The sequence below is a fragment of the Notolabrus celidotus genome, chromosome 13 (assembly GCF_009762535.1).
Source record: "Notolabrus celidotus isolate fNotCel1 chromosome 13, fNotCel1.pri, whole genome shotgun sequence".
Taxonomy (NCBI): Eukaryota; Metazoa; Chordata; class Actinopteri; order Labriformes; family Labridae; genus Notolabrus; species Notolabrus celidotus.
The window spans coordinates 22,504,125-22,519,400 of record NC_048284.1 but is presented as its reverse complement, the minus strand read 5'-3'; the positions used below and the strand labels follow the sequence as shown (position 1 = coordinate 22,519,400).

General features: G+C 39.4%; 1 protein-coding gene across 2 annotated transcripts in view; it reads right to left on the bottom strand.

The window, feature by feature from the left end:
• LOC117824481 (mitogen-activated protein kinase-binding protein 1-like) overlaps window positions 1-13,011 on the bottom strand; it is a 38,241-nt gene extending 25,230 nt beyond the window's left edge. The window contains exons 1-5 of one of the 2 annotated variants that reach the window (XM_034699979.1): window positions 12,347-13,011; window positions 10,888-10,979; window positions 7,815-7,874; window positions 1,465-1,522; window positions 90-260 (exon numbers count right to left, since the gene is read on the bottom strand). In XM_034699979.1, coding sequence (XP_034555870.1) covers window positions 90-260; window positions 1,465-1,522; window positions 7,815-7,874; window positions 10,888-10,979; window positions 12,347-12,451 — 486 coding nt within the window. In that variant the 5' untranslated portion in view covers window positions 12,452-13,011. The remainder of the gene's footprint in view (window positions 1-89; window positions 261-1,464; window positions 1,523-7,814; window positions 7,875-10,887; window positions 10,980-12,346) is intronic. The other variant, XM_034699978.1, reaches the window with a different exon arrangement.
• Window positions 13,012-15,276: the final 2,265 nt, after the last annotated feature.

Below are 15,276 nucleotides of genomic sequence, written 5' to 3'. Positions count from 1 at the left end.
AGGAAAATGGCCACCACAGTCTATGGTGTGAATATGTTCATGACAACATCAGCCCAGGCAAAAAAAGTGCATTTTAGAGTAAGAGGTACCTTCCAGGCCCAGACGTTGACCATCATGTCATGTTGGTTCCCCACACTGACAATGTATTTCCCGTTAGGGGAAAAAGCCACGCAGCAGATGCCATATTTGTGCGTCTGGAGCTCTGCCACCTGCCTCCGCTCTGCCACGTCCCACAGTCTCACCGCGGGGAGGTGACCACTCTGGTGGAAAAGAATAAACAGATATAAAGGGGACTGTATTTTGTTGACACAAGAAAATTACAAGAAAATAAATTATCTGAGTCAATGAAAGGGCTTATGTCGACTTCCATGACTAAGTAGTAGCATGTTTTTATTATTGCGTGAAACCACTGGTTCAGGCAGCATATAGGAGTCACCTGTCAGTCTACTCTATTCAGCACTCTAAGAGATTATCCTCTCTGACCTCTGCTCACAGCAAACAGTTACTTATCCCTCAACCTGTTCTCATTATTCGCTCTCAGGGATCAAAAGGTCAGCATGCTATTTGTGCAGTCTCCTTTTTTAATGTAGTAAAACAACCTCTCAAAGGTCAGTGCTAGTAAATGGGAGGAAAGGAAGCATAAAGAATGCTGACAATGGACCAGGATCAACGACAGAAAGGGCTGCATACAAAGGAGGCAAAAATGATGAAAGGAAAACAAATAAAAAGGAGAGTGGGATGTTATCCTGTTCTTGATGTAAAATACCTTCTGTATGGTGATCAGTGAGTGAGTGAGTGAGTGAGTGAGTGAGTGAGTGAGTGAGTGAGTGAGTGAGTGAGTGAGTGAGTGAGGGAGTGAGTGAGTGAGTGAGTGAGTGAGTGAGTGAGTGAGTGAGTGAGTGAGTGAGTGAGTGAGTGAGTGAGTGAGTGAGTGAGTGAGTGAGTGAGTGAGTGAGTGAGTGAGTGAGTGAGTGAGGATTCACCATTTTGGTTCTGACTATATTAGCATTCGGCTTGGTAAAATAGACCTACAGGCTTTGAACATTTACTGGTTTAGCATTAAATTCAGTTGCGTTCTGTAATCACTTTTAAAAGTCAAACACTTCGAGGTGGCAGCCTCCAAAAATTGGCATTTTTAAAATAGCAGCAGAGGCTCTTCTCCTCTTCACCGCTTATGATCTCTTGAGCTTTGATCTCTGCTGTCATGACAACTACTGTGAGTTCATCCACTTACACAGAGAAGTCTTTAATCGTCTCTGATTGGCTAGTGCGGATTAAGGTACCGTGTTTTGCTGAGGCATCCACTGTTACTACAACTTAATCGTAGGTGTTTGACCAACACATGACAGTGGAACATGAGGGGACTCTGATTTGGGCCTTTCATTCATGAATCACTGTGTGTGTGACAGAGGACAACAAAGCAGAAAGATGCTGCAGACTGAGGGTACTTGAAAGAAGACTCACCTCTCCTGTGATTAAGTACTTTCCATCTGGGGAGAAGGAAAGAGCTGTGATGGTCTTCCTGTGAAAATGCCAGAAATGAAGATGGACATATTTAATGTTTGTCTCATTTGAATCACAGACCGTGTAAAAGATATTGATACAGCCTCTTTGAGAGGGGAGACATTTGATGGTATGGAAGAAAATGTTAAAACGACTCCACTTCGTTCTGGATGTTTACCCCGGTCAACATTTACCCAGAGGGTATATGCTCTAATTTCAAAGTCTTCTTCTATACAGAATTATTATAATTTTAATTTTAATCATTCAAATAATGGCCCATTTATGAGTAAAATTAAATAAAGCCAGAAATACCTTGGGTCAAAGCTCCCTGTGATTGACAAGTTGCTAACAAGGTATCTTCTCAAATAGCATATACTGCAGATGTATCAATGTGTATCCACCCTCATCCAAAAATGTTTACTTCAGTCCTAAAATCCAAGACAGCAACGGCTAAAATGCCTGCCTTGAGGTTTTAAAAGGTGGTCCACAATACAATGTATGATGTTACAGTGGCATCTGTTAGAATAATTGTCTACTCTGTATATAGGATTATCATACTGTTTTAATCATACTGTCTTTCTCATACTGTCTGAAATGTTTTTATAAGGAGAAGTTCATTTGCAGATGAAACCAGTTTGAACTGTTCTGGATAATCATGTTTTGCATAACTGTGCTGTATAATCTACTTCATTTTCCTTGAACGTTTGAGTTTAAGCAGGAGTTATAATCGAGTGTCCCGACTCCCCCTGTAATACTCCAATCTTCCCAGTTAAGAAACAAGCGCCATCAACTGGGTGGAGAATGGTGCAGGATCTACAAGCAGTAAATAGTGCAGTTATACAGCGTGCTCCATGTGTGCCTGATCCACACACATTACTAAATTCCCTGTGACCTAAGGCCAAAATTTTCACAGTAGTAGATGTCAGTAACGCTTTCTTCTCTGTACCAGTAGCTAAAGAATGCCAGTTTTGGTTTGCATTTACGTTTAACAGCAGAAGATATACTTACACCAGGTTGCCTCAAGGATACTGCGAAAGTCCTACTATATACTCTCAAGTAATGTCAGCAAGCATGGCAAAATTTCAACCTCCAGGAGGGAGTCAAATACTACTATATGTAGATGATGTTCTTTTAGCTTCTCCAGATACAGAAACTTGTGAAAAAGACTCTAAAGCGCTGTTAAGACATCTAGCTGCGGAAGGACACAAAGTTAGTAAAGGGAAATTACAGTTTTGTCAAACGCACGTAAAATACTTAGGACATACTCTGAGTGCAGGGGGACGAACAATAATTGCGGAAAGAAAAACAGCTGTCTTACAGGCACCAAAGCCCATAACCAAGAAACAAATGATGTCCTTTTTAGGCTTAACAGGCTACTGTAGAAGCTGGATCCCAAATTATGCTGAAATAGTTGGTCCCTTACAAAAGCTAATGTACGAAGAAGATTTAACAATGAGCTCTGCATTAAAATGGACACCTGAAGCAGAAGAGGCGTTTTGTGCAGTTAAACAGGCTTTGGTGTCCAGCACTACTCTTGCTCTACCTGATTATAGTAAAAAGTTTATACAAACTGTAGATTGCAAAGGGCATTATATGACTTCACTACTTATGCAGCAGCATGGGAGCAAGATGCGCCCCGTGGCCTACTATTCTTCTAAGTTAGATGCTGTAGCTTGTGCTTTGCCTCATTGTGTTAAAGCAGTAATAGCCGCGTCTATGGCTGTAGAGGTGAGCTCGACAGTAGTGTTGTTTCACCCCCTGACACTGAAAGTTCCCCATGCAGTGTCTGCTCTGCTGTTGCAGACAAACATGACATTCTTATCACCTGCCAGGCATCTGTCCTGTATGACTAATTTACTTTCACAACCGCATTTGACAATAGAGCGTTGTACAGTACTAAATCCAGCGACACTTTTACCATTACCAGAGGATGGTAGCATACATGACTGTCAGGCAGAAGCAGAAACTGTATCCAAAAGCAGAAGTGATCTGTAAGATGCACCTCTGCAGGAAGGAGAAGTGATATTTGTAGATGGATCATCTAGAAAAAGTGACACAGGGTTGACACAAACAGGGTTCTCAGTTGTAACAGCAACGGAAGTTTTAAAAGCAGAACCTCTACCAAGAAACTATTCTGCACAAGCAGCAGAATTAGTGGCTCTCACAGAAGCATGTAGACTAATGAAAGGAAAGAGGGTGACTATCTACACTGACAGCCAATACGCATTCTCCACAGTTCACACATTTGCCCAATATTGGAGAAATAGAGGCATGGTGACGTCAACAGGAAAACCTGTAACACATGCCACACTACTGACAGAACTGCTTTCTGCAGTACAACTCCCATCAGAAGTAGCTATATGCAAGTGTGCAGCACACACAGGAGGGACTGATCCAGTGTCTCTAGGGAATGCATTTGCAGATAAGATAGCAAAGCAGGCAGCGGAAAGAACTCCTACGCTTGCCTTACAAAAACAAGTACAGGAATCCACCTCTGTAGATAGCACAGTACTAAGAGAAATGCAAGAACAAAGTCCACAAAACGAGCACAAAATATGGGTAAATAAAGGAGCAATCAAAAAAGATGGTATATATGTATGACCAGAGAATAAACCGATCCTACCAAAAAACCTCTACAAATGGGCAGCTATATTGAGCCATGGTGTAACACATGTCTCAACAGGAGGGATGGTAGGACAAATACATAACCAATATACTACATACGGATTTAATCTCTACTCAAAAAATTTTTGTAGGGCATGTTTAATATGCGCAAAACATAATGCACAAGGGAATCTTAGACCTAAGAGAGGAAAGTTTCCAGAACCAAAAGGTCCTTTTCACACATTGCATATGGATTTCATTGAGCTAAACCAAAGTGAAGGAAAAAAGTACTGTTTAGTGGTAATCGATGCATTTACCAAATGGGTAGAAGTATTTCCAAGTAAAACACCAGATGCGCTAACAGTAGCTAAAGCACTATGTAAAGGAAAGTTTAGCGGAACCGGGAGATTGGGTACTGGTGCGCAGTGTTAAGAAAAAGCATTGGCACTCACCTAAGTGGGAGGGACCATACCAAGTTCTGTTGACAACTCCCACTGCTGTCAAAATAGCCGAACGATCCACTTGGATCCATCTAGCACATTGCAAAAAGGTTATTTCGATTGAAAAATCTGACACTGAGTAATTGAGCATAAGTCTGGTAAATAGGGTGTGATTTAGGCGTATAGAGCCTAGGTAGGTCCAAAAGCCAGTGAAGTATTTTAAAGACATTTACTCAGCTTATAAAAAGATTTCTCACTCGAACGCCTGAATGACACCAGAAGATTGGCAGCAGAATGAGAGAAATCTAAAAGACTCACGAAGAGACATAGTGTATTTCGTTATATTGCTGTGTTTCGTGGCGTCAGTTGCTGTAGCTGCGATGATAGCTATCATCTTAAGGTATTTTCTATAAAAGAACTAAAAAAAAAAAAAAAAAGATTGATCCACGCCCAAGACCGTGGCATCCGTTTCGGCGTACAGGTTTCTGTGGGTTGAGAGGAACAGTGTGCATTTTAATAGTAGTTACGCTGCTTTTCGTACTGCCACTGCTCTTTCTCTTCCCGCATCCGACTCCAACTAATAGCACTGTCTTTGCAAAATTAATACCGACCCAGAATCACACTCTGTCAAGAGAAAAGAGAAGCACAGACAGTAAGAGATCAGGAAACGAACAGTGTGACAAAGACCAAGCTCACGTCTTTATTCCCACGGTGTGCGTTTTGTCAAATACTAGCACTACGATAGCAATTCCATGGAGTGCTGTTTTAGGAAGTAACGGCGTCCAAGCATCGTCATACGGAACTAGGTATGAATATTACATGACAAATGATCAAAAGAATACCGGATGGGATACTCTGGTAGCCGATCCACCAGGTCGTGATTGGTCCTCCTATACACAAACACAAAGTGCAAAAAACCATAGAAGGCTGCTAAAATTGACAACGAACGCCAACGGATTTGTGTTGCATGTTAACCTCACAGGTAATGGAAGGATACACCTAGACCCAAGTCAAAAATCACCGTGCTGGTTGTTCCTGTTATGGGCTTGGAGCGATGGCAGGGATACATCATTCCTGCTTAAACTCTGCCAACATCCCTTGAACACCACTGTTACACAGACTCAGACTTCCTCAGTGGCCAAAGAAAGAGGAATAATAGCACTTGCAGAGCCTAGTCCTGTGGAGTGGATGGAAATCACTACAGGAGTGTCTGGTAAGAGTAATAACTGGCTTCTATTGGTAGAACAAGCTGCTTACCAGGCAAAATTTGACTGTGTAGTGTGTATGGGTCCTAGGCCAATTATGAAGATAGTACCTGTAGCTATGGATGAAGACTGTGTTGTTCCTGTAATGAACGACACAAACCCCAAAGACACAAACTCGAGTCGCAACTGCGGTCACTGGGATTCGGTGTATCCTGTTACTCGTCAACAAATGAAAAAACCACTATTCTCAAAGGAGGTGGCACCGTATAACTTTACCTGTGTTAATTTGACAGGAACAGGACAGCATTTGGGTAATTTGTCTACTAAGAGTTGTACCAGAACAATGATGATGGGAGCGAAATTTGATCCTGTAGCAAGGGCAGACGTGTGGTGGTGGTGTGGAGATGATAAAATCAGGGATAAAATCCCTACAAATTCATCCGGTGTCTGCGCTTTAGTTTCCTTATTACTGCCCGTCTCAGTGTATCAGATGCAACTAGAGGATTTGATGAGTGTCTTATCTCCTGTGCACCTCTTACGTCAGAAACGTGAAACATGGAGCGAAGAAGCTGATCCTACTTATATAGACGCTATAGGGGTGCCAAGGGGAGTACCAGATCAATACAAATTAGCGGACCAAGTAACTGCAGGGTTTGAGTCAACCATTTGCTGGTGGTGTACCACAAACAAGAACGTTGACAGAATTAACTACATCCACTACAACGTACAGCGATTGGGTAATGTGACACAAAGAGGGTTTCAAGCAGTACACGAACAATTGTCAGCAACCTCTCTAATGGCCTTCCAGAACCGCGTCGCAGTAGACATGTTGTTAGCAGAAAAGGGCGGAGTTTGTGCTATGTTTGGAGAACAATGTTGCACGTTTATACCTAACAACACTGCGTCTGATGGTAGTTTGACGTCAGCAATTGAAGGGCTGCGTACGTTGAACAAGAAGATGAAGGAACATTCTGGTGTTGACACCTCCATATGGGATACTTGGATGAGTGTGTTCGGACGTTATAAAGCTCTTGTGTCCTCCATAATGATATCGCTGGCTGTGTTTGCAGCAATTTTGACCTTGTGTGGATGTTGTTGTATTCCTTGTCTGCGTTCTCTTTTGAATCGTATGATCACCACAGCAATTCAGCCAATGGATGAATACTATGCTCAACTGCTCCCACTCTTAGATCAACGTGAAGGCAACTATCCTGATCTGTATCCAGACCCAGATGAGTATGATGATGATGATGTGTAAAACATGAGTACTCTAAGTGTAAATGTTGTACTGTGTTAACTGGTGAACTTATGATCGAAAATCTGACTGAAGTGATCAATAAGGGATAATGATGAAACATAGACAATATGATAAACAGGAGGGAAATGTTAGAATAATTGTCTACTCTGTATATAGGATTATCATACTGTCTAAATCATACTGTTTAATCATACTGTTTTTCATCATATTGTTATAATCATACTGTCTTTATCATACTGTCTGAAATGTCTTTAAAAAGGGAAGTTCATTTGCAGTTGAAAAGGGAGAGTTTCATTTATAATAAAAAGGAGAAGTTCATGGACAGTCGAAACCAGTATAGTCTGGTTTCTACAAAAATCATGTGCTGCATAACTGTGCTGTATAATCTACTTCTTCATTTTCCTTGAACGTTTGACCTTAAGCAGGGCAATCCGAGGACAAGCAGAATGAGGAAGGACAGTGTGCCTAGTGATGGATCACACCTGCGCAACACATACACATATAGTAATGACTGAACAATGTTAGTGTGTGTGAGAAGCCTCAAATCCCTCCCTTTATGCTTACTCGCCACTATTGTAACTAGGGCGTTCCTAATACAATAAAAAGAAAGGTTTGCAAGAGAAGGGTGAGAGTTTAGGGAAGAGTGTAAACCTTCTCTTGCTCTCCTTGCAAGTATCTTACATGCTAACTGATGTCTCTTGTTTGATTCTTTGTTGATAGATGTGTCTTTGAACCTGACAGCATCATATCCCTCTTCAAAACAGTCTTTGCTTAAAGTTCAGATTGTGTTTGTGTTTCACTCACCTTGAAGTGATAATGTGGTGCTGTCTGTTCTTTTTGGGGTTCAGCAAGACAACCACGCACCTGCACAGAAGAAAAAAAGGATGGTTTAAGTTGACAGTTGACATTAACAGCGTTCTTATATGTCTTAAGTCAAGATCCTTGCAAGAAATGCCAACACTTGACGAACACAGGTCTTCTAGGTCAACAAAAGAATAAATGAACTCTTTCTTCACAGCCTTTATTTGTAGTACAGCTTAAGGATCCTTAGCTGAACACCGTGACCTCATAAATACTGAAGCTCTGATATAACACTGGAATTCATACAATGTTACTCTGATAGTACGTAATGTAAACTGAAATAAAGCAGAGTTAACTAATCTCAGTTGATCCATAATACAGCTTTATTCTGTGAGCTGTTTACTGATGTCACACAAGATGAACTCCTTAAAGCTAAATTATTGTACTTATTTAAGCATGCATTTGTCTGGGTACTCATTAAATAGCCTATGGGCACCATTCATTAGCTCTAGTGTACATTTCATGCTGTACTGGGATTAATCCCACATCTAACACTGCTACAAAGGTTTGTTGTTCCAGGTTAAACCCCAGTAAGTATCTTAAAATGAGGGCTTGAGCATTGAAAGGGAGTGTATCATTCCTAAGTTCCTTTGACTCAATATACTCCTAAAATGACACATTAAAAATACTTTTCAGAGAATATTATGTTACATTCTTTGAGGTGTTTTTTTTTTTACTCAAGGTGTATATTTCTTCAAAGGAGTTGAACCAGTTTTAACTAGTCAAATACATTTGAATTGCCCATCTACCATAAAATTGTAACTGTGCAAAAACCTTTCCAATGTAGAAGCCTACAATCAGCATTTGAGAAGATAGAACCCTGGAACATGGAGGTGACCCCTAGGTTGGAAAGATTCACTGAATAATTTTATGGTGAATTTTCTGTATTTTCAAAATATCTTTTTATCTAAACAGAATGGTTTTATTACTTAGGATAAATACTACTACTTCTGCCTTTCTTGACATGAGTTTTTCAATAACAGTAGATATAAATAGATATCACTTTCATGTCTTTAGGACAAATATTGTGCTACAACAGGTGCTACATGAAATCGTGATGCTTCTGGTTTTACGCCTGTCGTCGCGTTCGCAGAGCCGCAATTCTGGGCGCTTGTCACCCTTCAAACTAAAACTTGGTCAAAAAGTAATTGTGAATTATGAACAATAATTTTAGTGTTTGGATTCACCTACTTCCTTTTCTGCAGCATGTCGGAGGTAACTGATAGTAAAGATGTGTTATCAGTAAACATACTAGCGTGGTGGTTAGTAAGTGCATAATGTTGCAGCAGTCTACTCTTTAAGTTCACAAAGACAAATTAATCTGGTTAGGTAGCTTAAAACCAAAAGTAAACTTGGCCAGGCTCCGTCCAACGGTGACATAGTTTGATTAACGATAGCATCCCCACATCGACGACACAAGATTAGTTCCCTTGGCCAAATAACTGAAAAATATGTCTGTTAGAAAAAATGACACGTAGCTACACCGACACACCCGAGACTGGACGTGTGAATGCAGTTAGTTAACACAAAGAAAGAAGGCAAATGTCAACTTGGCTTTGTTCTGCTCAATGAGAACAAGTTGAATCATTATATTATATCAAAACAAAACAGAACTAGCCCAACTCCGTCCACATTTCTTTTACAAACTTTTAACAAAATTGTGTTAGTATAGCCTGTAAGGAGGAAAAAATGACTAATCTGGCACAGTTCACTGGTCTGAAAATTCACTGAGTAGTACGTCAACAAGTGTGCGTTTGTGGTGCTGAAAGGTAAATGTCTTAACTTTAGATGTGATGGCTCAGTTAAACCCTATGCTTCTAGCAGGAGCTTTACATTTACTTTATCACGGAGACACACAAAGTTTATTTCCAAATACCAAGCTAAATTAACTTTGAAAATAGAATTTAGAAAGCTACAGAATATGAATAGAGAGAAGTGAAAAAAAATCTCATTGGCACTGAAGGTACAATAACATTTCCTGCCTTTGTATCAGTGTAAATATGGTATGAACACTTCAAAGTAAAATTCTGTTGACTTTAGGAAGACTTTGTTATATTGGCCTCCCCCTGAGATTCATTCACTTTTTATGTGATAATTCCCACATTCAAATTCTAACAGACATAACCCCATTGTTTCCTGCTGGGAAAAGTTCCCCTTTATATCCTGTTCTACAGCAGCACATAATAGTCCACCTGTTATGTATGGTACCACAGCTTGCACTGATTTAAACTGATTTAAATTGAGACTGTGGGTGGACTGCCAGATTGTACAAAAATGTTTGAAGTATAAAGCTTGTTGAAGAAAAAGTCAGAACAAGATACACACACATTTGCCCACCCACGTATGTGCACAGGAATGCCCATGCATGCGCATACATGCACAAACGCGGGCACACACACAAACACATACGCCCGTTGGGTTCTCTCTCACACATGCACTCACAAACACCAAACAATACAGTACACAGCCATTGACCCTCTTAGTATTAATTCAGCTTTGTCAGAAGATTTGAGAACAACACAAAAGAAGCTCAGTGCACAGTTTCTGCAACAACCTCGTGGGAGTCAGCATGCCTGATTTTTAACTGTTTTCACCCTGCAGCTCTCAGGGCCCTGAGCATTGCCACTGTAGATCTACGTCCTCCAACTTGCTGATCAAATGTCTCTTTTTATTGTATTATCTGCATTGAGCAAGTTAACACAGCCTGGGCCACTGTTTGCACAGATGTAATAATACCACACAACAGTTTCTAATTCAGTGAATCAGAGAAAGAGCCAAGGGAAGCCTCCCTGAGGAAAGGATAAAAAGAAGCTTTGGAGTGTCTATGATGAGGAAGCTTACAATCTCTATTCCTCAGTTCCTCTGAGATGGTGCAAAGATAATTCACACAGACACACAGATATTTGCTCAATGAGCATCAGAGCGAGGTAGATATCATAAGGAAGCTGTGAGTATTGATGAGTCAAAGGTCAGATGTCAAGATAACTATGCAAAAATGGAGCATCTCTCTTCTTACCCAGCAGGATATGCCACCAGTCCGGATCGGGGGTCACAGGCCAGACCACAGCTTCCTGATGCAGTGATTCCCAGCACCTTCTCTAAAGTCACCTGTGTGCAAATTATTTTGAGGATTTCATCATAGAGAGAAGTTAATGTTTAGTTATTTACACATAAACCAATAGTGATGTAACTAAGCATCCTCGTCAGCTAATCAAAACACAGAAATGGATTAGTGCGGTTGCAGCACATGAGGACAATGTGCCGACTTCAGTCAAAATACTTAAGGTAGTTCTGAGGTTGGTGCACTCAGAAGCGCCGAGTGTCCTATAACTTAAAGAAAACAATGATCTGTCTGGCATGTGATTATTTGAGGTGTGACAGCTGCCACATTGAAAACGAATGTATTTATTAGTCAGTGTGAGCACACCTGATTTATGCATTTTCTCATTTGAGTTTTGCATTTACGAGCTGTTTACTTTTATTCAACGTGTCAAATGGTGAGCTTCAAATAGCAATATGTTATACAATAATATCCTTTCATCTGTTGGGTGTATGAGATGTTAAAAATAGAGGCAACAGATTAAGTAAATTGTAGTAATGAAACAGACAACTTGGCAGAAAGCTTGGCAAGTCATGCAGTCTGTCTGTCCTGGGAATTATGAAGCAGCTGTTAAGTGTAATTGATTACATGAATGAACCTGAGTCTACTGTGTCCTATTCAGACAAATTAAATTACAACAGTTAATCATTAAAACACAATCAGACAATTTCAAGTGAGACTCAAAAACACACAACTTATGAAAGCCTCTTAAATTGTTTGTTCTTCAGAGTATAACATTCTATAAATATGTTTTCTGACTTATCCCAGATAAGCTCATTGAGAAGGATCAGATAACACACATTTACAACTGTTAAAATAAATTAGACCATCAGAAATTATTTTTCACAACCTGGAAACCCAGACTTTGTTCTAATGTATAATTTAAATTTAATCCATTGAGCCTGGTAAATGATTTATGGATTATTTATTAACCTAGCAAATGATTTATTGATCATACAATTACATTTATTGAGGAATCTGCAAACACCCCCTTTATTAAAATGATTATTAAAAGATACTTTATTTGTTAATACTGGTTAATCATTTACTTGGCTTAATAATTTAATTTTGAACCTTACATGAGAGTATTTTGGATTGCTAAATTGTAATTTCTTGAAATTTTTATAATACTTTTTTGCCCTGAGATGTTAATGTTAAGTACCTTTGAATTAATGCTTAATAAAGTTTTTTAATTATGACTTTGTAAAGGGTGCTTTGTTTCACATTTTATATGCTGCACCTCTGGAATTTTCCACTTGTTTTGTACAATGTTTGGTTCAGTGTTAACAACAAAATATCTCACAACACATGAAAACTTACTTTACTGAAAAACTAATCTTGTTCTGTTATTAATGTAGAATTTGTGCATAAATACCCTGCTGAGATCCTGTTTCCTGGTCTTCCATGTCCTTTGTTTAATAGATGGTGAACGAAGCAAATTCCTGATCCGACTTTTGATGGTGAATCCCTCTCCTGGCATTTTGTTTGCAGCCTTTGGTCACCTCTCAGAGAACTGCTGCACACCCTGCCCTCTCACAGACCTGCAGCAGCAGTAGCAGCAGCGGAGCGTGCATGAGGAGTGAATAAGCTTCTGTAACGATCCTCCCACCACAAGTACTCCACCACAGACTCAACACGGAGGTTTACAAAGTCGGACTGTGTTCCTGCTGCAGGGACATGTGGACACTAATCTCTTGAGTGGGTTTACAGCTCTCCTCTGCTGCCTCCTGTCTCTTTAAATCAGTTTTCCTCCCACCAACACTTCTGGACCGATGTTGTGTTGTTTCGACGCTTCTGCACTGACAAGGAAAAAACAACTACTCAGCTGTTTCCCTGCATGACACCACATTTAGTTGAATCTGAGTCTGCACCGATCTCATGATTACATCAATAGCTTTTGTAGATGTTGTACCCAATTGGTTTAATAGGATTAGAGAGACTGTGGGCAGTCTTTAAGCTGAATGGCGAATGTTTAGTTACTCAGATCCATGTGTGGTCACTGATTGGACGTGAGAACGTATCCTTTGTATGCATTAAGGGGTAATTGATCTTTCATGTTCATGTCTGTTTGATGTAGTCATTTTCAGTAGTAGAGAGAGGGTCTACCAATCAAGTAATTCATTCAATCCAATCATACAACCACGTGACACGTAATGCATTTATGCATATTTTTGTTTGTTTATTGTTAACATTAAAGAACTGACTCAAACCCTGAGATCATGTTAAACCAATGCCAACTGTCTTCAACCTGCATTCTTTCTAATGTAAGTCTGCTCCAACTCTCAACTCTTTTAAATCAAAGATTAAGCCTTTTTTCATTTGCCACTGCCTTCCTATCTTAGCTTATTTTAACTCACTTGAAATGCAAATTTTAAATTTACTTTTAATATATTTCTAATTACCCTTTTCTTTTCTATGTTTTATTATATTTGTCATTTTATTTGTGTTCTTTTATGCGTGTCTGAATGTTTTCCAATGCTTTTAATGTTTCAATGTAAAGCACATTGAGTTGCCCTCCTGTATGAAATGTGCTATACAAATAAAGTTGCCTTGCCTTGCCTAATGGAAAACAGGGGCCACTCAAAAAACAAAAAACAGATACAAATCTTGAAGAAAGTGCCTCTTCTTCAAAGATGGTTTATTTACTCACTACACATTTGTCTAAGAATGTGGTCTCGAACACTATTCTTTACAGAGATGAGATTTCCTTTCTTCCTTCAAAGACAAACTTTGATTATTTTTGTATTCAAATAGTCTAAAGACCTACATTTAGTCTATAAACCATAAAGAGATGTTCACGCACCAAATTAGTCAACTTTCATCATCGCTTGTCTTCACTAGAATTGCTAGTTGGTAAAACATATTACATTTTTTATATTAGGCCTGTCGTATATTGTGTCTAAGCCACTTGCTGGGCCTAATGGGAAAGGCTACTGCCATAATGCTATAATGTTAACAAGCACAAGATGGCATCTTGTAGCACAGCGTTTTGATCAAGAAAATGTATTTTGTCTTGTCAAACTAGCATATAATAACTTGACAGGAGTAATGCTATCCAACACAGGCATGTGCTTGTTGTTTTTATTTATTTTATCCTGTTGTTTTATTTATTGTGTTTTAATCTGTCTGTAAAGCGACCTTGAGTGCTTTGAAAGGCGCTTCTAAATAAAATGTATTATTATTATTATTATTATGTGGACATCAGCATGCGAGGAGGACTGAAGGCTTGTGGTGCTAGCTCTGCTGTTGTATAGATTATACTCAGTTTTGACAGTCTATTGTTTTCTTAAAATTAGACAAGTCTGCCTGTCAGTATTACAGCTTCGGTACATTTCTCAGATCAGAATTGAAATTCTCAAAACTACTTGTTCAATCTTCACATCACTGCGTCACTTGTACACATCAAAAAAGTAGTTTCTCAATTCTTTGAACAAGTTGCAAATGCTTTGGTACATCCATGCAAATTATTATGTTCAATTCTCTGCTGTTTCCTACATTATCAAGGGTTTATGTCATGTTGATCAAAATGTATTATAATGGGTCTCTGTTGAATAGTGTCACCCTCAACAACATTTAGGCATTAGTTCATCACACAAGTCTTCACATGCAAAATGGTTGAACATGTTGTCAGATTATGTAAGTCATATTTCTGAACATTTCCATCAGACTTTTTTTCTAAATCTGTCCTGAATTGGTAAATTGCTCCAAGGTGAGTCTTGACTTTCTCTAACGAAGGGAAATGTGTGAAGCATTAGATCAACCAATGATCAACCAGTTTTCTGACATAGCTCAAAGGTGAATCTCATGAACCATCAACTGGCAAATATATATATAGCCGGAACACAACACAATGTTACAATGACTGGCAATGGAAGAACAAGGAATTGGACTGGGTCAACAGCCAGAGAGAAGAAGAAGAGGAAGAGGAGTGAGGCTGCGTGGTGGAGGAGTTGGGAGGTGGAGGAAGAGGCAGAGGACATATGCGCGTTCCTAATGTGATAAGAGCCACAATACACTAAGGTGTAACTTACAATTTACAATAACTGTCATCAAAACTTAAGCCATAGTTAACATCAGAACGTCCCTCCAGAGTACACTGTTATATTGACAACATGACTAAGCAGTTTGACTGTCTTATCCGTACACAATGACACAAGGACTTGTCATTCTGATGGCACTGAGATGTTCATTGACACAGATATTTACTTTTGAGAGATGAACTAAGGATTTTTAACAAGATACTGGCTTTTGCAGGTAATCCATGGTGTTTTGCTATTTGTACGAATTGTTTTGAGAAATGCACTT